Source organism: Pristiophorus japonicus, chromosome 2 (assembly GCF_044704955.1).
Source record: "Pristiophorus japonicus isolate sPriJap1 chromosome 2, sPriJap1.hap1, whole genome shotgun sequence".
In the NCBI taxonomy this organism is placed as follows: domain Eukaryota; kingdom Metazoa; phylum Chordata; class Chondrichthyes; family Pristiophoridae; genus Pristiophorus; species Pristiophorus japonicus.
In genome coordinates, this window is record NC_091978.1 from 226,990,664 (window position 1) to 227,011,743 (window position 21,080).

At 43.6% G+C, this 21,080-nt stretch overlaps 1 protein-coding gene across 2 annotated transcripts in view; it reads left to right on the forward strand.

Moving 5' to 3' along the window:
• The window catches only part of nup54 (nucleoporin 54), a 108,290-nt gene that overhangs the window by 80,511 nt on the left and 6,699 nt on the right, over positions 1-21,080 (forward strand). For both annotated transcript variants that reach the window (XM_070871042.1, XM_070871043.1), the window contains 7 exons: positions 236-379; positions 749-972; positions 2,749-2,936; positions 12,946-13,142; positions 14,527-14,581; positions 16,245-16,338; positions 18,027-18,134. In XM_070871042.1, the coding sequence (XP_070727143.1) occupies positions 236-379; positions 749-972; positions 2,749-2,936; positions 12,946-13,142; positions 14,527-14,581; positions 16,245-16,338; positions 18,027-18,134 (1,010 nt within the window). The remainder of the gene's footprint in view (positions 1-235; positions 380-748; positions 973-2,748; positions 2,937-12,945; positions 13,143-14,526; positions 14,582-16,244; positions 16,339-18,026; positions 18,135-21,080) is intronic.

The window sequence follows — 21,080 nt, forward strand, 5'->3', positions numbered from 1 at the left end:
ACAACTTGGCTACAATTTTTGCTTTGTTTTAAGTAAAAGCTAGTGGCTGCTTCATAAGACATTGTTATGGGAACCGTCACTTTTTTATAAGTTTCTTTTTAAAACTATATATAAAAATACTTGAGGTTTTGCCTTTAGATTAACCTGAGCTACGGTAACAGTTTGGTAACCCCAAGAAAGCCGATGATGTGTTTTTAAGGTTTTGTAATTCCACATGGTTTTCTTTGTTTTGCAGGACTTTTCCAGAATACACAGAATAAAGGCTTTGGATTTGGTGGTGGATTTGGCACAGGTGCTGGCACAGGTCTAGCAGCGGGTCTAGTAGCTGGGTCCACATTCGGAGGATTTGGCGGTTTCGGTGCTCAACAGCAACAGCAAAGTAAGTTCATAGGAAGGCAAAACACTATAACTGAATTTTAGTTTAAAAGGGGTAACAAATAAAACATTTTTAAAATTAACTTGAAATCTTCAAAATTAATTGAGTTTAGTTTGGGAGTTATATAGATTTAAAGTGTCTTCTGTATTTCCCTACAAGGTTATTGATGGCAAGAGAGAAAGTTATACTTGTAATTTGTGTATTATACAAATTCTTATGCATGTACAGTAGAGATGAATTGTATTGATTCCCGTTGTAAGTATAATATATAACTCAGTTTTCCCCCTTCGATTCTGCACTAGATTATCCTCCTCTGCCGCCCCCCCCCCCCTACTGACAAAAAATATTTATGTTGCTATTGTATACTTATAGCTGGAGGGCTTTTTGGACAGGCATTACAGCCTCAGACCCAGTCAGCTCAACTGATCAACACAGCAAGTGCCCTTTCTGCACCAACTCTACTAGGAGATGAGCGAGATGCGATATTGGCCAAGTGGAACCAGCTTCAGGCGTTCTGGGGCACTGGAAAAGGCTACTTCCACAATAACTTTGCTCCTGTCGAATTCACTCAAGAAAATCCTTTCTGTCGATTTAAGGTGAATGTTCTTTTTTTTAAAAAAAGCAACTTCAAATGTTTTTATACGTGAATATATTATTGCATAACTTTGAAGTGCAAAATAATACCGCGATATGAAGGTGTTCACCTCCTGGGAACGGAAAGGAAAAAAGTTCCAACATGAATGTGGATTTGTCACAATTGCAACCGTCTGTTACCATAAAGGAGACCTCATGGTGTATTCAAAAGAGACGAGCACTGATTAATAAAAGGATGAAAAGAAAAAAATTAACAATTAAACATTGACATTATTTGTGTGTGTTGGGGGTGGGTGCACAGGGGCCAAGGAAAGGAACTTTTTGAAGAAGGAGGATTTTCATAACTTCTGTGTAGACCATGGATACAATGTACAAGTTTATTCTATATCTTTTACTCTATTTATATTGCTCGTTTGTTGCTGACAGCACCCCTGAAATTGGCAACAATCTTTTTGTTATATGAACTACTGATATAGTGGAAGCCAGACTGTGGGTTCAGTCACAGTTAAGTCAATGGTTACAGTTATGCCTCTGATGGCAGTGCTGCCTCTGCCTGCAGTATGACAGTGGCACTGTTGACACAGGTAGCAAACAAACATGGCTGCTACCAAACTGAACTGCTGAGGCACTCTCATCCCCATTATAGAGGTAATGAAACGGTTTAATTACCGCTCACCTATGCAAAACCCCCCCGAGCAATTGGGTTAGTTACTGGAGCGGGGGGAATTTGTTTTTAATCTTCCAACAGCATGCTGAATCTGCTTCTGTAAAAGTATAATGATTTTAAAACCTTTGGTGAGCAACTATTTTCTTCCATAACTGTCTTAAAGTATTTAAAAGGGAAACTAATTCTCAAGGGGAGAACATGTTTGCGTCTTCCTGAGGAAGCTGACAGTCACGGACACCCCTCTCTTGCTTTGCCTACGTGAGCATTCCACTTGTGTGAGCCAAGACAGCCCACTCCGGAGGGCTTCACACCAAAACTGATTGTCATCCTCACTCAGCATCCCCACACACATGCACTTTCCAGCAGTGATCATTAGATTGGAAGTAGGAACCATGGCTTATTATTTTGTTTCTTCCCTAGCCCCAGAGTGCTGGAGGCGGTTGCAGCACCCTGGATATGCTTAGCTAACTCAACACAGACCAGGAATCGATACTGGAACTCTTTGGGCTATGTGGTGCAATTACCTACAAAAGCAATAAGGAACCTTTTTTGTGGTCATCACTCTTTTGAACCTTGGTTCTGCTTACTTTTTTAATTTCACAATGCGTGCTACTTTAATGTCCTGTTATACCTTTATGTGTAAGTTTAAGTAATTTTCTTTCTTGTGCCTACTCCATGTTACCATTCTGGATCAAACTGCACCATTTAAGTTCCTGATCGGCTTTAACGACAGCCCAGTTTTTAGCCCAATCTGAAAACTGAACACTTTACTTTAACCCGATTGTCATTGGAGCAACCAGATGATATTCCATCAAAAGTGGTCTAACATTCAGAGCTCTAACTGGGCCTGGAAGCCCATTGTTATAACTTATGACCTAGGCAGTAGTGCGCTACTGAAGTAAGTTATCTTGTGAACAGCGCTGCAGGGATTGATGCAGGTTAAAATTTTGCCATTTATAACTTATGCATGGTTGATATTGTCAGAAAGCTATTTCTCTGAACTACAATCCATGTTGTTGCAGTCTTGTTACGTTTCTGTCCAAGACTGAGATCTTGAAGACGTACGAATATAATTTATCGTAAAATGCCAATGTTTTTCATCTTGTCGTAGACTGTTGGTTTCAGCTGCATACCCAGTAACAAGGATGAGGATGGTCTGGTGGCTTTGGCTTTTAACAAAAAAGAGGCAGACATTCGAAACCAGCAGCAACTGCTCGTGGAATCATTGCACAAAATTCTTGGAGGGTTGCAGCAAATCATGGTGAATGTTGAAGGAGTCCGGGCACTGCCAGATGATCAGTAAGTGCACTGTATGTGTGTCAGAGTTATTTTGCAACACTTTTGTTAAGGTGAGGGGAAATTGATAATGACGTGGAACACAATTTGTACTCGCTTTCAGCATCGAACTCCTCCACTTTGGGTGTGGTACAGCTAGAGGCAGGGTAACAGGTCAAGTGTACCACAGCTAGAGACAGGGTAATACTCTCTCTGTTCTGCTCCAATGGTTAACAAAAGCAAAATGCTGCGGATGCTGGAAATCTGAAATTAAAAAAACACAGCTGGTCAGGCAGCATCTGTGGCGAAAGAGAGTAAGAGTTAAAGTGTCAGGTCGATATTCTTTAATTTCTCGGAACCATTATTTTAGAAGCAACCTTGCTTATTACATCAGTGTAAATTTACCCCCATTTTCCACACCAATCTTCCTTGTGGCCGCTCGATTAAGCGAGATTGTTGGTTGTGGATTGTTTTGTTTGTGTATGTACACCTATTAGGAATTAACTTGAAATTGTCGAAACTCATTTCACATAGGACTTGTTTCAAATAGGCCCCTTACAACCATTAGGAAGGAAACTTTTATCCCATAAGTCTAGGCTGGATTCAAACCTGTGTCCCAGAATGAAAAGGGTAGCGTTCCCTAGCCACTTTATATTTTAAGATATGATAGTTGCACTGTAAACTAAAGTATTAGTATAACTTGAGTGTTGAGTTTAATTGATGGTAAATAAAGGAAATATATATCATCAAGCTATTACAATTCCTTAGTCTGTGCAAGCTTCTTCAGACTTTTGAAAAAGCATGTTCAAAGCTAAACAATGATTGGATCATATGTATGACCACGGTGATAATCATGGACCTAAATATAAAGCATGTTTCTTCCCTTTTCCTCTAAACTAGTGTAAATAAACCACAATGTAGCCAATCTGAAGTTGCCCAAAGATAGCATCCTATCGATGTTTAAAAATGTAAATAATAGCAATGACCTTCCGAATACTTTCCACTCCAGAGACGTTGATTATAAATGAGGAGGTTTGAGACTCTTGTGTAATTGCACTTTCCTGGGAAGTGGCAGTTCAACTTGATTGATCAACGTATCACTGGACTTGCTTGGTACTTGTTCATCCTCCTTTATAAATTCAAGTGTTAGACACTCCTCATCTCAAGCAACAGCCTGACATGGTCACACTCACAGAATCATACCTTTCAGCCAACATCCCAGACTCCTCCATTACTATTCTTGGGTGTATGTCCTGTCCCACCGGCGTGACAGACCCACCAGAGATGGCAGCACAGTGGTATACCGTTGGGAGGGAGCAATCCTAGAAGTCCTCAACATTGACACCAGACCTCATGAAGTCTCATGGTATCAGGTCAAACATTGGCAAGAAAATCTCCTGCTGGTCGCCACCTACCGTCTTCCTTTTGCTAATGAATCAATACTCCTCCATGTTGAACACTACCTGGAAGAAGCACTGCGGGTAGCAATGGGACAGTATGTAATCTGGGTGAGGGCTTCAATATCCATCACCAAGAATAGCTCAGCAACACCACTGCTGACAAGCTGGCCGAGTCCTGAAGCATATACCTGCCAGACTGGGCCTGTGGCAGATCATAAGAACATAAGAAATAGGAGCAGGACTAGGTCTTTGACCCCTCAAACGTGCTCCACCATTTAATAAGATCATGGCTGATCTGATCATGGACTCAGCTCCACTTCCCTGCCCGCTCCCCATAACCCTTTATTCCCTTATCGCTCAAAAATCTATCTCTCTCCATCTTAAATATATTCAATGACCCAGCCCCCACAGTTCTCTGGAGCAGAGAATTCTATAGACTTACAACCCTCTGGGCGAAGAAATTCCTTCTCATCTCAATTTTAAATGGGCAGCCTCTTATTCTGAGACTATGGGCTCAATTTTCCCCAGTGATTTGCGCCGTTTTTTTGGCTTAAATTTTAAAATCCAAGTTTCCCCAATCTTTGTGCGCCAGCGTAACTCAGTTACGACTTTTTTTTAGGTTCATTTTTTTTGCGTCATGGGGGCGTAACCGGATGTCTGCGCCAGTTTTTCACAATTACAGAAATTTGGCCAATTTAAATTTCTCCTAGGACGGCGTATGCGACCACTCCCGAAAAACCTTCTGGGCACTTAAGAAAAACCAACGCACATTAAAAAATCGGCGCAGAAAGACGCCATTGTTTTTATGTGAAGTTTTGGAGGGAGTCAAGAGCACATTAAATATGCATCATCAAGCTTAATTTTTTTCAAACTTAAAACGTAGGAAATGGAAGTTTAATGAAATTCTTAAAGTTTTCATTTTTTTTAAACTGACACACCACCACCAAACTTCTCCAAACCGGGCTCGAGGGTCAAATTGTCGGCCAGCAGAATCGATCCCTCACCCGAACACAGGGGCTCGGGGCTCGGGGCTCAGCTTCAAAAGAAGCCCGGGGGTTAGTGGGGGGCTGTGCAAGGCAAATGGAAGGCATGAGAAGCCTACACTACGCATCAAATGAAGCCTGGGGGGGGTTCCTGATCATTGCGCTTGCTCAGACCTGGGTGTGGTCCATACTCGGGCATCGACCTTGGGGAGAGAGAGAACAAAGGATCTTGTCCTGCCTGCCATTTTGAGCTTCTTGCAAAGGTAGAATTTAATCATAGGGGCAATACTGACAATGCCATACCTTGTGCAAGCCTTCTGCATGATGGTGCTGTGGAGGAGACAATTGATTCAACGTCATCGCATAAGGAACCTCTGAGCACGTAGGGCAGGACGCCTTACCCACGTCGGGTATATCGAGACAGACGTTCATACCTGCACCTGAGTGATGCAGACTGTGTCAGAAGGCTGCATTTCCGCAAAGATGTTGTAACTCAGATCTGTGAGTTAGTAAAAGCAGACCTGCAACCGAGAAGCCTCAGGAGGACTGCTTTGTCAGTTGAAGTGAAGGTTACAGCTGCACTTTCATTCTATGCATCTGGATCGTTCCAGGCTACAATTGGGGATGTGTGCACCATTTCTCAACATGCAACACATATCTGCATTCGGCAGATGACTGCTGCACTATATGCCCGGAGAAATGACGACATAAAGTTCCCCATGACCGCCCAGGCAATGCATGAAAAGGCTGTGGGCTTCTCCAGGATTGCTGGCTTCCCAAAGGTACAGGGCTGCATTGATTGTATCCACATTGTCTTGCGAGCACCTTTGGAGGATTCCGAGATGTACAGGAACAGATAAGGCTTCCACTCCATTAATGTGCAGCTCGTGTCTGACGACATGTATTGCATCATGTTAGTTGATGGAAGATACCCTGGAAGCACCCATGATGTGTTCACCCTACGCGAGAGCGTTCTACCTGCCATGTTTCAGCAGCAGCCAGAAGGGCAGAGCTGGCTACTGGGTGACAAAAGGTACGGCCTGGCTCATGGGGCCCAAGTGTAACCCGGACGGAACGTGACTGGGAATACAACATGTCTCATATTGAGACGCGCGGCATAATAGAGAAGACCATTGGCATCTTAAAACAGCGACTCCGATGCCTGGACCATTCCGGAGGCTACTTGCAATACTCCCCTGAGATTGTCGGTCAGTTCACTGTTGTGTGCTGCATGCTGCATAACTTAGCCATCATGAGGCAGTAGCAGCTGGTAGTAGACGACCCACCTGAGGTGAGATTGGCTGCTAATGATGAGAAAGATGCAGATGCTGAGGACAAGGAAGCCATGCAACTACTTGAACCTGGAGGAGGGCGGGCTGTCGTGCCCCTTTTGCAATTGCTCGAGCCTTGCACCAGCAGCTCATCCGTGAGCACTTTACTGATGCCTGAGGGCTCAGCGACAACTATTCCACATGGACCATGTTTAATGTTTGGATCTGTTCCGTAATGTGTTGTGTTAATGGAACAAATGATGGAAATGGATTTTTGTTTACTTCAAAAAGTAGTGTTAATAATGGAACAAATAATGTAAATAATTCAGTTATAATTTAAAATATATTTTATTCAAAAGTTTAATAAACATTTGTTTGTACTTAACTTAAATAAAAATATTCTTGTATCAAACTTTAAAGTTTTCAGTTAAGATCACTTACAAACTCTTAAGATAACTTACAAAACGCTAAGATCACTTGTAAACTTCTAAACTTGTAAATTTACATAACTTACAAAAAACTTTTAATTTGAGAACAGTAACAACAATAATAACAATGGCAGCAAAGAAAGGCTGCACCCATCTCTCTTTCACCTTATTCTAAGACCTCCCGCTGCACTTGGTCTTGGTGATCCCACCCCTGCCCACAGGTGGTGGCACAGCGTTTCTCGGGTTGGTACCAAGCTTATTCTTTTGAACATCTTGGGCAATGCGCACTTCTTGATGGTGGGTGGGGGTTGGGGGGAGAGCCAGTTTGGGCCTCTTCAGAGGCTGGTCCGGGGATTGGAGTGGGTGTGGCATTTGATTCTGTCAATGGGCGCAGGGTCTGAGCGTGTTCTCTTATTGCAGCAACTAACTCCGACATTCTCTCCTTCATGTGCCCTGAGCGTGTGTCAATTACCTGCAACATTCCCTCCCTCATGTTCGCCGACAGTGTCTCAGCTACCTGTGACATGCCCATCCCTCATGTTGAGCAAAAGTGTGTCAACGACCTGAAACATTCCCTCCCTCATGTTCACTGACATTGTTTCAGCTGACTGAGACATTCCCTCCCTCATGTTTCCGGACAGTGTTCCCACTTCTTGTGAGAGCGTTGTTACTTCTCCCGACAGTCCCGATACCTCATCGCCCACCCCACTGATGGTGTCCAGGAGTGATCGGGTAAGGTCAGTGCTCTCCGCACTCATTGCCATCATCTGAACACATCTGTTAGATTTTGCACTTCAGGAGAGCGCTGTCGAGCTCTCCTTACCCTGATCACCCTGGGTGTGCCTTGCTGCACCCCACTGGGACCCGCAGCCTCGGACGGTGGGGCCCTGAGTGTGCCTCGCTGCACTCCACTGGAACCCACAGCCTCGGACGGTGGGAAACCAGGGAATGTCTCGCCAACACTCAAACCACTCGAAGGGGCTGGCACCTCAATGGGTGGCACCTGCACCTCCACCAAAGTCAGTAAAACAGTGGGGACTTCATCCATCCCCTCACCCCCGTACTCTTGGTCTGGAAGGTGGGATTGGAAGATGTTCTTCTCTTCAGGCTCGTCCACATCTGAATCAGCTTCTGCATCGTCCGGGTTGGCCTCAAGTTCTGCAAAATATAACAGAACAGACAAATGGTTAGCAGCAAATGAGGGGGCAGGGTGGTATGAGTAGGCTGCAGGCTGATTTGAAGGACCACGATGAATGATAGCACATTGCATCAATCGCAGCGTAGCTGACAAACATCCCCATGAACCGAAGCATGGCTAGCCCGCGTAATACTTAACATTTAGCAAAGCAGACTTGGAATTTGCAGGACGTACCCTCTCCCTCAAGTGTGGGCCCAGCTTGTGCAGTGGTGGTTGCTTTTGTCCAGGCAGGGCCCATCAAAACAGCGACTCTCTCTTCCGAGGGTGTCAGTGGCTGCAGATTTGCCGGGCCTCCTCCTTTCTTGTTTCTTTTATGCCACTTTCCTCTGCAAAGATAAAAATACAACTTTTTAGAGAGGATGTCTTTCTGCTGGGTGGAACATGCACAGCTGGTCACATTTACTTTGTACTTAATTCTTATTGGAAAAATCAGAGCTAGAATACAAGATGCAACGCGGCGCAAGGACCAAGAATTTCTTACAGGATGAAGTGGAGGCACTAGTTACTGTGATTGAGGCCAGATAGCACGAGCTGGACACCAGCAGAGGTCACATAAAAGTTCCACCAGAAGAAAAGAAGACGCTTTTCCAAACGTCCTGCTACTGCTTCCTTAATAATGGACTCCAGCATTTTCCCAATGACAGATGTTAGGCTAACTGGTCTATAGTTTCCTGCTTTCTGTCTGCCTCCTTTTTTAAATAGGCGCATTACATTTGTGGTTTTCCAGTCCGCTGGGACCTTCCCAAAATCCAGGGAATTTTGGTAGATTTCAACCAATGCATCCACTATTTCTGCAGCCACTTAATTTAAAACCTTAGGATGTAAGCCATCAGGTCCAGGGGACTTGTCCACCTTTAGTCCCATTATTTTACTGAGTACTACTTCTTTAGTGATAGTGATTGTCCCTCCCTATAACCCCTTGATTATCCACTATTGGGATGTTTTTCGTGTCTTCTCCCATAAAGACCGATACAAAATATTTGTTCAAAGTCTCTGCCATTTTCCTGTTCCCCATTATTAATTCCCCAGTCTCATCCTCTAGGGGACCAACATTTACTTTAGCCACTCTTTTCCTTTTTATGTACCTGTAGAAACTCTTGCTATTTTAGTCTTCTATGTCTTCTATGTTTCTATCCTTACTACTAGGGGGATCAAAGGGTATGGCGAGAAAGCAGGAATGGGATACTGAAGTTGCATGTTCAGCCATGAACTCATTGAATGGCGGTGCAAGCTAGAAGGGCCGAATGGCCTACTCCTGCACCTATTTTCTATGTTTTTTTTTTCTATGTTTCTATCTGTTTTTATATTTTGTGCTAGTTTAGTTTCTTAACCTATCTACCCTCTTTTTTTTAGTCGTTCTTTGCTGACTTTTAAAAGTTTCCCAATCCTCTGGCCTTCCACTCGCCTTGGCCACGTTATATGCCCTTGTTTTCAATTTGATACCATCCTTTATTTCCTTAGTTAGTCACGGATGGTTATCGCTTCTCTTACAGTCTTTCCTTCTCATTGGGATATAGTTTTGTTGCGAGTTATGAAATATCTCCTTAAATGTCTGCCACTGCTCATCAACTGTTCCATACTTAAATCTATTTTCCCAGTCCACTTTAGCCAACTCTGCCTTCATACCTTTATAGTTTGCTTTATTTAAGCTTAGGACACTGGTTTGAGATCCAACTTTCTTGCCCTCCAACTGAATTTGAAATTCAACCATGCACAAGGTCACTCATTCCTAGAGAATCCTTTACTAGGATGGTGAGGGAATCAACACAAGGGAAAAGCCTACTTGATCTCGTCCTCCCCAATGTACCTATCGTAGATGCATCTGTCCATGATAGTATTGGCAGGAGTGACCACCGCACAGTCCTGTAGAGACGAAGTCCTATCTTCACACTGAGGACATCATCCATTATGTTTTGTGGCACTACCACCGTGCTAAATGGAATAGATTCAGAAAAGATCTAGCGGCTCAAAACTGAGCAATAATGAAGCGCTGTGGACTATATCTGCAGCAGCAAAATTGTATTCCACCACAATCTGTAACCTCATGGCTCGGCATATCCCTCATTCTAGCATTACCATCAAGCCAGGGGACCAACCCTGGCTCAATGAGGAATGTAGAAGAGCATGCCAGGAGCAGCACCAGTGTACCTAAAAATGTAGTGCCGACCTGGTGAAGCTACAAAACAGGATTACGTACATGCTAAACAGAGAAAAACAGCATGCTGTACACAGAGCTCAGTGATCCCACAAACAACGGATCAGATAACAGCTTTGCAGTCCAATCGTATCCAGTCGTGAATGGTGGTGGACAATTAAACAGCTAACGGGAGGAGGAGGCTCCATCAACAACCCCATCCTCAATGATGGTGGAGCCCAGCAAGTGAGTGCAAAAGACAAGGCTGAAGTGTTCGCAACCATCTTCAGCCAGAAGTGCCGAGTAGATGATACATCTTGGCCTCCTCCTGAGGTCCCCACCATCTCGGCCTCCTCCTGTGGTCGCCACCATCATGGAAGCCAGTCTTCAGCCAATTCGATTCACTCCACGTGATATCAAGAGACGGCTGAGCAAACTGGATACAGCAAAGGCTATTGGCCTGACAACATCCCAGCTGTCCTGCTGAAGACTTGTGCTCCAGAACCATCTGAGCCTCTAACCATGGTTTTCCAGTACAGCTACAACACTGGCTATACCCGACAATGTGGACAATTGTCCAGGTTTGAAAAGCAGGACAAATCCAACCCAGCTAATTACTGCCCCTTCAGTCTACTCTCAATCATCAGCAAAGTGATGGAAGCGTATTCCCACTAAGGTGCCCGCATAATCTGAAAGGTCCCACGCAGGCCACTCACCAGCTTTTATACTATAAATCCCGCGCATGTACAGAAATTTAAAAGGACCACGCGTTAAAAGAAACAGGCCGCACAAAACAAAGTGCAGCTTACAGGGAATATTGGAGGGAAGGTGTTGACAGTGCTATCAAGTGGCACTTAGTCACCAATAACCTGCTCACCGATGCTCAGTTTGGGTTCCGCCAGGACCACATGGTTCTAGACGTCATTACAGCCTTGGTCCAAACATGGACAAAAGAGCTGAATTCCAGAAGTGAGGTGAAAGTGACGGCCCTTGACATCAAAGCAGCATTTTACCGAGTGTGGCATCAAGGAGCCCGAGTAAAATTGAAGTCAATGGGAATCAGGGAAATCTCTCCACTGGCTGGAGTCATACCTAGCACAATGGAAGTTGGCTGTGGTTGGTTGGAGGCCAATCATCTCAGCCCCAGGGCATCACTGCAGGGGTACCTCAGAGCAGTGTCCTAGGCCCAACCATCTGAAGTTGCTTCATCAATGACCTTCCCTCCATCATAGGGTCAGAAGTGTGGATGTTCGTTGATGATTGCAGAGTGTTCAGTTCCATTCGTAACTCCTCAGATAATGAAGCAGTCTGTGCCCGAATGCAGCAAGACCCGGATGACATTCATGATTGGGCTGATAAGTGGCAAGTAACATTTATGCCACACAAGTACCAGGTAATGACCATCTCCAACAAGAGAGAGTCTAACCACCTCCCCTTTACATTCAATGACATTATCATTGACAAATTTTCCACCATCAACATCTTGGGGGTCACTATTGACCAGAAACGTAATTGGACTAGCCACATAAATATTGTGGCGACAAGAGCAGGTCAGATGCTGGGTATTCTGCTGAGAGTGTTTCACCTTCTGACTCCCAAAGCCTTTCCACCATCTACAAGGCACAAGTCAGGAGTGTAATGGATTATTCTCCTCTTGCCTGGAATGTTGCAGCTCCAACAACATTCAAGAAACTCGACACCATCCAGGACAAAGCAGTCCGCTTGATTGGTACCCCACCCACCACCTGAAACATTTGCTTCCTTCACCACCGGCGCACCGTGCTGCAGTGTGTACCATCTACAAGATGCACTGCAGCAACTCGCCAATGCTTCTTCAACAGCAACGTCTAAACCCGCCACCTCTACCACCTTCTTGGGCAGTACCTCGTATCGAGGATGACTTGCTTCCATATCAAAAAGTTCACAGGTGTTACAATGAGGGACCTGATATTCCAGGTCCCGAACTACATATTTAAAGGTGGAAGATGCCTGTGCTGGATTTTTTTAACGTGTGATGGCCGTAGCACACCTGTCACCACACGGGTTTGACAGAGCTAGGTCTTGGTCCAGTGGCAAGGATTAATCGCAATGTGGTCTACCAGCTAGAAGGACAAGGGCAGCAACGCATGGGAACACCATCACCTCCAAGTCAAACATCACCCTGACCTGGAAATATATCGCTGTTCCTTCATTGTCGCTGGGTCAAAATCCTGAAACTCCCTACCTAACAGCACTGTGGGAGTACCTTCACCACATGGACTGCAGCGGTTCAAGAAGGCGGCTCGCCACCACTTTCTCAAGGGTAATAAATGGATGCCCACATCCCCTGAACGAATAAAAAAGAAATTGTGGTCATCTGGGTTGTGAAGCCAAATATACCTGTATATTTGGATGTTGTTTGTTCAAAGAGTTTGGACGCCCACCTCCAATTTTGGTAAATATGATTAATGCTGTCAATTCAACACAGAGACAATAGACTCAAATAATTGTACACACAAGGCATGCAGGAGATACCACTGGTTTGGTTAACTGATCCGTTCAGATGTTTGTAACTGAAGACACGTTTAGTACTGTCATAGAGGAAAATTGGTTGTAAATTTTTTCTTTGCCGCCTTTCAGAACAGAAATGGTGATCTATGTTGTTGAACGTTTTCCAAATGGAAATTCCAGAAGAGTTTCAGCAACAAATCTTTACAATTCGCTGGAACAGAATAACGTGAAGAGTCACCTGATGCAGTTAGGAGTGGTTGTCGCCCTGCCCAGAACAGAACTTTCTCCAGCTCAGATGAAACAGCTGCTGCAGAATCCTCCTGCTGGTATGTAGTGAAACTTAATGTTGTATGAAACAATGACCTGAATATAGAAATGAACAGATAATGTGGCTCAATAGGTTCTGCACTAGAATACTAGACTCAAGACCAACAGCACAGATGATAAAATAACAGAGTTAACTTGGACTCCCCCTGCCCCCCACCCCCCAGGGAGAGGACAATTTCTGTAAATCTCATCCTGGTAATTTGGGAAGGAAGGGGAAAATGAAACTTCCTTAGGATGTTGGCATCACTTGGGTACACCTTGGCATTTTGATTAAGGAGCAGCATTACTGCTACCTATGGAAATGTCTGAGTGCAAAAGTGAAGTTTAACTTAATATAAAATTCAGTGCTCCAAAAATCAGTATTATTAAAAAATGTAGGGTTCTGAAAATTCTATGATCTTTCATTCTCCATTTACTTCCATGTTATGAAAGCAATGTTAATTTTATTTAAACCCCTCCTTTCTCATTTGATTTTTATTAACAAATTTCAACAATATTACTCTCTGGGCTGCGATTGAGAGCTGATGGAATGTTGATTTAAATGAAGTTACCTTAAGTGACTCACGGTAATATGATATTGCAAAAATACAGGGCCCGAGTTTCGGGCCGCGCCTAGAACGGCGCAGTCCCGACCTGGACGCCCGTTTTTCACGCCACAAAGTGCGCCTAAAAAAAACTTACAGATTCTCCGGCTCCCTGCTGGTCCTCTGCAGCTCGGCGCGGCACAGCACGAGCTGTAGGGGGCGGAGCTAGGTCCCTGCGCTGAAAACAGTGCCGGGACCTCTGCACATGCGCGCTACAGTGGGCACGCATGTGCAGTAGCTCCAGGCGCCCAAAACTGTGTGGGAGGGGCCCGAAGCACGCAGCCCCTAGCCCTGGCCGAATGGCCTCACTGGGGCTGCCTGCCCCGCCCAGCTCCTGCTTCCACCCGACCCGACCCAACTCCTGCTCCCCCCCCCCCCCCCCCCCATTCCCTACGCCTGATTTGTAACCTATGCCTGATTTTCTAAAGTGTAGACAAGGTTTTTTCGAGCGTACAAAAATCTTCACTTACTCCATTCTAAGTTAGTTTGGAGTAAGTTTTCACTGCCAAAACTTTGAAAACAGGCGTAAGTGGCCGGACACGCCCCCTTTTGGAAAAAAAATTCTGTTCCAAAGTGAAACTGTTCTAACTGACTAGAACTGGAGCAAACTAAATGCCGAGAATTTGAATTTCTAAGATACTCCGTTCTACATCAGTTGCTCCAAAAAATCAGGAGCAACTGAGGCCGAAACTTGGGCCCTCAAAGCTGTTGCTCGCTTATCTGTTCTTAAAAAAAAACAGCGTCAATCGTGAAGAAACTGATTGTAGATTACAATTACTGATGCCGTTTTCTATTCCAGGTGTTGATCCGATAATTTGGGAGCAGGCTAAAGTTGACAATCCTGATCCTGAAAAGTAGGTTTTACTATCTCCTTCTTCCCAAAACCCCCTCGCATGACTAGTGGAAAGTTAAATCACAGTGGTTTTGGCTTTTGTTTATATAATGTTTTTCTGTGTATAATTACATGATTTGTACAACATTTTGTGTGTTGTGTTCATCTGAAATTCCTCTCTGAATTTTAGCGATGGAGATAACCTGTTTAAAACAAGTAGTTAATAGGGGTGAGAGGGATTAAGCAGTCGTACATTAATCTCTTACCGTGTAATTTCAAGGCCTCAGTTTCATTGACGTTAATACATTAGTGAAGCCAGAGACAGGGTGATGACCTTGTGGTTTTAATAGTTAAGTGATAGTTCTAAAGTAGCCAAAATGGTTTGTGATCAGAATGAATGACTATTGGACCCATTATAGATGATCTATAAATTCTTCTTAACGTTGATGTAATTTCAGGACAGCTACCACACAGCGATGGGGCTCCCCATTTTATTAAGTGAACGGTATCTTGGGACTTTCTGGCTTAAAGAGGAGATATTTATAGTTTTTTTGACAATCTTTTGATGTTTCAAATACTTACACTAATTATAAACAGATATGGCTTTTTTTCTCTTCGCTTTATATTTAAACAGTGACTATTCTGTCACCAATGCACTTGAACTAAATAGTTCACACACTTTTAAGCACCATTTATTCAAACAGCATTTAAGTGATTTACTGCACTGTATGCGTTGGACTAATGTAATTATTCATATATATATAGCCATTCAAGTTTTATAATTTTCAAACTGTTGAGTCTTACAGTTAACTTTGTATAGCAAAATATTTGATAACAATTCTTTGATAGCAGGGCTGTAGTAATACCCATCCTCCTGTATGGCTCAGAGACATGGACCATCTATAGTAGACACCTCAAGTCGCTGGAGAAATACCACCAACGATGTCTCCGCAATATCCTACAAACCTCCTAGAAGGACAGACGCACCAACATTAGCGTCCTCGACCAGGCCAACATCCCCAGCATTGAAGCACTGACCACACTTGATCAGCTCCGCTGGGCAGGCCACACTGTTCGCATGCCAGACATGAGACTCCCAAAGCAAGCGCTCTACTCGGAACTCCTTCATTGCAAACGAGCCAAAGGTGGGCAGAGGAAACTTTACAAAGACACCCTCAAAGCCTCCCTGATAAAGTTCAACATCCCCACCAATACCTGGGAGTCCCTGGCCAGAGACCACCCTAAGTGGAGGAAGTGCATCCCGGGAGGGCGCTGAGCGCCTCGAGTCTCATCACCGAGAGCATGCAGAAATCAAGCGCAGGCAGCGGAAGGAGCGTGCGGCAAATCTGTCCCACCCACCCTTGCCCTCAACGACTTTCTGTCCCACCTGACAGAGACTGTGGCTCTCGTATTGGACTGTTCAGCCACCTAAGGACTCATTTTAAGAGTGGAATCAAGTCTTCCTCGATTCCGAGGGACTGCCTATGATGATGATGATGGAACAATTCTTTATTCTCATTTTACAGAATTTTAATTTTGGCTCATTTAATGTTGTGCAGAAAACTAGAGAGAGCTTTTTTTGTGTGTTTATTTTACAAAAAAAACTGAAAACTCTTATCAAAAGATTATTATAAATGACATGTTGAACTAGATTTCTAATTATTCTCTCTCTCTCCTCACCGAAGACTGATACCAGTGCCCATGGTTGGTTTTAAGGAATTACTGAGGAGGCTTAAGTTTCAGGAACAGATGACAAAACAGCATCAAAGCAGACTGGATGTGAGTTGGGATTGCAGTTTGAAAAGCCATTTTTAGACCAGTGTGCCAGTTCTGTTTACTTAATCTTAGTTTTTGCTTGTTGCAAAATTCTTATTGGTTATGATTATGGAGTTATGAGTTGTGCATGATGCTTTGAAAAGTGATTCAGGCCAGAACAAACTCTCGAGCATCCATTATTTCTGTCACGGAGCTCTTTTCAGTACAGTGATGATTATGAAAAAAGTAGGCATGTGACTCTCTATCACTGCACCATGAAATTTGTCTCATTGAACATGCTTGGAAACAGAAAAATATGAGTAATTCAGATTATCTCAAATGAATTTCTTTTATAAAAGTTTTTTTTTATTGACAGTGGAGAGGTGCAATTCATTGGAGTGCCAGTTGGTGGCATCACAGCAGTTGAGAATGCTGTTTAAATCTGCTAAATGCTGTGTTGAGTTGCTGATCTTGGTTGCCTGCCAGCAAGTGAAAGTAAATCAGATTGTTGTGTTCCTCATAGCCAGTTCAATGTGACGCAGGTTTGAGAGCAGGCTGCTTGCCTACCCTCTAAGGCACAGATGATTTGTAGTTTCAGGGAGGTTAGAATGAAACCCCGATTTGTATCCTCCAAAAAAAGTTAAATTTTTGTTGGAAAACTTGTAACACTTCTGTGTAGCTTGGACCAGAGGGAACAAAGATTGAAGGATGGGGAGAAGGTGGTGCAGTTGAGCAGGGAGGCGCTTTAGACCAAGAAGAAAAAAAATACCCGTTTTATTTTTGTGTGATTATATTAATGGAGAACTCCTGGATGCTGTGTCTAGCACTATTAAAGTGCAACATGTAGTGATAGGATGCGGATTCGGGCCCTGTTCTCCGCTTTACTGTCTCTTCACTGGGAGAGAGGGAGGCAACATCATCAGAAGAGTTAAAACTTCCAACATTGACTCGAGCAGCAGCGGCTAAGTCCTGGGAGCAAGTCACTTGGCATATTTACTCGCGGCTGCAGGAAGCATGTTTCCTGATGAGATTAGAAAAGCATAATCCTCGTATGTAATGTTTTATTCCAGTGAAAGCCTTGCTGGTGACTGGCATTGGTTTTATTTTATACTTGCTGATGTCCTACGGTGTTGCTCACAAGTAGTATGGTGTCTGGAGCACATTTGTAATGTTTGTTGTTAACCTGGCCTGTCTTTTTAAGATGTTTGCTCTGGTACACCCTGTAGGGAATGGTCCTACATAGGCCCCAAGGTCAATTAGATTCTTATGATTGGAGGTTTCTTTACATTGGCAGCTGTTTGGCTCCTTGCCTTGGAGAAAAATGGTCAGAAAATAACAGGGTCTCCTTTTCCTCTTTTTTTTGTACTTATTTTTTGATTGTTCTATTGTGATTTATTATATTATGCAAGATGTGACCGATGCTTTCAAAACTCTTATACAAGCAGATAGATGTGATAAATCAAAACTGGAACCACATGTACATCTTTCATTTACTAGACAGTTGGAGCCGTGAATAGATTAGAATTTGCAGGCCTGTCCTGCAAGATTTTGATTTCTGTCATACAATCACTCAAATACAGCAATTGTAAAGATTGAGTTTCATAGCCATGACATTTCTTTCATTGGCATATTTGTAAAATCCAAAAAAGCAGTCATCTGGTGTGTTTCTCTCTCTTTCCACCCTCCCCCCCCCCCCCCCCCCCCCAACACAGATTATATCTGAGGATGTCAATGAACTGCAGAAGAACCAGGCGACAACTGTAGCAAAAATAGCACAGTATAAGCGAAAACTGATGGACCAAGCACACAAAGTCTTGCAGGTAATTTAATGTATTTAGATCCCATTGCTATGTGTGCAAATATAAAACATTTTAAAAATAAACATTTTTGTGGATTTTTTTGCCGTGCAAATTGAGCTTTAGTGTCAGTTTGGAGTTCTCCCGGAGTAGGCGTTGCAGAATAAAATTCCTCTGCTGTACCCCAGCCCAAATGCCTCATCTCCCATCTCCGATGAGCATTCCCAGTGTGACTTGTTCTTCCAGCCCATTTCCCAGACCAGCCATCATCACTTCTCTGAGTAAAATTGCAGTTGTTGCTGAATAGGGAGAGGTTTTGTGCAATGGATGAATGCCCATTAAGAACTAGAGTGAAGACTGCCCAAACCAATTTTGTGCATGACCCTTGAAGCAAGCAGCACCGATTTTCATCTCGTAAGTCTCGCTGGACTTGAACCCCAGTGCCTAACGTAAAAGGGCAGTGTCTAAGCCACAACGTTACCGAGTTCCCATCCCCTCCCCTGTGTGCTTAATCTTATGGTTTCATCATTCCCTCCTCTCAAACCTTTCTGGGCCTGAGCGACTGGGCAGTCTGTTCTCTACAAATCCTCTGCAGAATCCTCATGGTTTGGTTTCCAAGCTAGGTTTGGATGAAGATTAACTTTCAGCTCATTTGATCACACCTTTTCAGATTGCTTAGTCCTACTGTCTTCCCATCACAACATCTAGTTTTCTAAATTAGTCCACTGTCCTAGCCTCAACTACTTCTTCTGACAACCTGTTCCTGCTGTTGATCACAAACTTTATAAAGAAATACTGTCCTAAATTTTCCCTTCACAATCCTGAACCTGTGTCATCTTGTCTTGCTGCCCTCTCTTGTGGGAAAATATTGTTTCAGGTTCACTTTGCCCATCCTGTTAAGTATCTTCTAACTGGATTAAGTCATAAGAACTTAATAATTAGGAGCAGGAGTCGTAGGGGTACAGTAGTGTAGTGGTTATGTTACTGGACTAGTAATCCAGAGGGCTGGACTAATAATCCATAGACGTGAGTTCAAATCGCACCAGTTTAATTAATCAGTTAATTAAATAAATCTGGAATTTAAAAGCTCATACAGGTAGAGCGTCCGAAATCTGGAATCCCAAAAACCGGAATGTTCTGAAAACCGGACACCATGCAGATCGCCTGAGTTGACGTTCGGAATCCGGAAATCTGTTCCGAAAACCAGACTTTTTTTTCACAAGTGATATAAACGGCATAAAATGAAAGCAGTAACATTTCAGAAATGGATATTTGTTATTCTGATAGGTATTTTGTAAATAACCCCCCCCCCCCCTAAAAAAAAGTCAAAAAATCACAAAACATTCACAAGACACTTAACTATCGAATTGCTGCAAAAGAATTAAAAAATAAAAACTTTAACTTGCCTTTTTTGCAGGTCTTCTACCGCTGTTCCAAGGGTTCCAAGGCGTTTTTTTTCGCCTTAACTATGGGTGCACTGTGAGCCAAATTTTTGACGAAAGCGCTATTTCGAGTCTTGCACGCTGGCGGTCCGCTCCCCAGTGGTACTTAAAAACCACTGGTGCAGGACTTCTCCGAATTTCCCAGTTCACCGTTTTTCACCCAAAATGGCAAAATGTCGGCAAAAGAAACGGGTGCCCGGTTGACGAATTTTTAGTCCTGCGTGTCTGATCTGGTGTCAGCCCTGGATGCAGTCCTGCCAGATCACACCAGATGCCCGTGCAGTCAATACAGAGCAATAGTAATCCAAAACAAGGTTAAGCATATAAAACAATTTTTTTTTAAATCATCCCTGCAGCCGCTGTCCCTGCCATTATCCGATTTTCAATCACCCACAGCCAATGTCCTTGTCTCTGAAATCCGGAAATACCCGAAACTTGGCCCAGGGGCTTCCGGATTCGGGACGTCGGCTTTCTGTTCCGAAAACCAGAATGGCCTCAGTGCCGAGCTTTCCGGATTTCGGAGGTTGTACCTGTATCGGTAATGGTGACCATGAAACTATCGGATTGTCGTAAAAACTGGTCTGGCTCCAGACTTTCAGAAATGTGGTTGACTCTCAACTGCTCTCTGAAATGGCCACTCAGATGTACCAAACTGCTACACAAAGTCACAAGGACTGCAGCGGTTCAAGAAGGTGGCTCTCCATCACTACAAGGACAATTGGGGATAGGCAATAAATGCTGGCCTCATGAGTGACGCCCATATGAATAAATAAAAGAGGCCATATGACCCTTCGAACCTGCTCCACCATTCAATAGTAGCATAGCTGATCTTCGACATCAACTCCTATTTCCCGTCTGATCCCCATATCACTAGAGTTCAAAAATCTAACTCTTTCAGTCTCAAATATGCTCAACTACTCAGCATCCACAGCCCTTTGGGGAAGAGAATTCCAAAGATTCACAACTCTGAGTGAAGAAATTCCTCATGGCTTATAAAGCCAACCATTTATCTTGAGAGTATGAACTCTAGTTTTACAGGGGAAACAACCTCTCAGCATCTACCCTGTCAATTCCCCTCAGAATCTTGTATGTTTCAATGAGATCACCTCTTAATCTTCTAAACTCCAGAGAGTATAGCCCTTTCTACACAATCATTCATCATGGACAGCCCCCTCATCCCAGGAATCAATCTAGTGAGCCTTTGTTGCACCACCTCTGAGGTAAGTATATCCTTTCTCAGATAAGGAGACCAAAACTGTGCACAGATGTGGTCTCACCAAAGCTATGACTTCCTTACTCTTGTACTCGAGGCCAACATACCATTTGCTGTCCTAAATGTACCTGCATGCTAACTCTGTGTTTCCTGTACGAAGACACCTAACTCTCAACACAACATTTAATAGTTTCCTACCATTTAGAAAATATTGTTTTTCTGTTCTTCCTACCAAAGTGAATAACCTCATTTTTCCCCACATTATACTCCATTTGCCACCTTATTGCCCACTCATTTAACTTGTCTATAATCCCT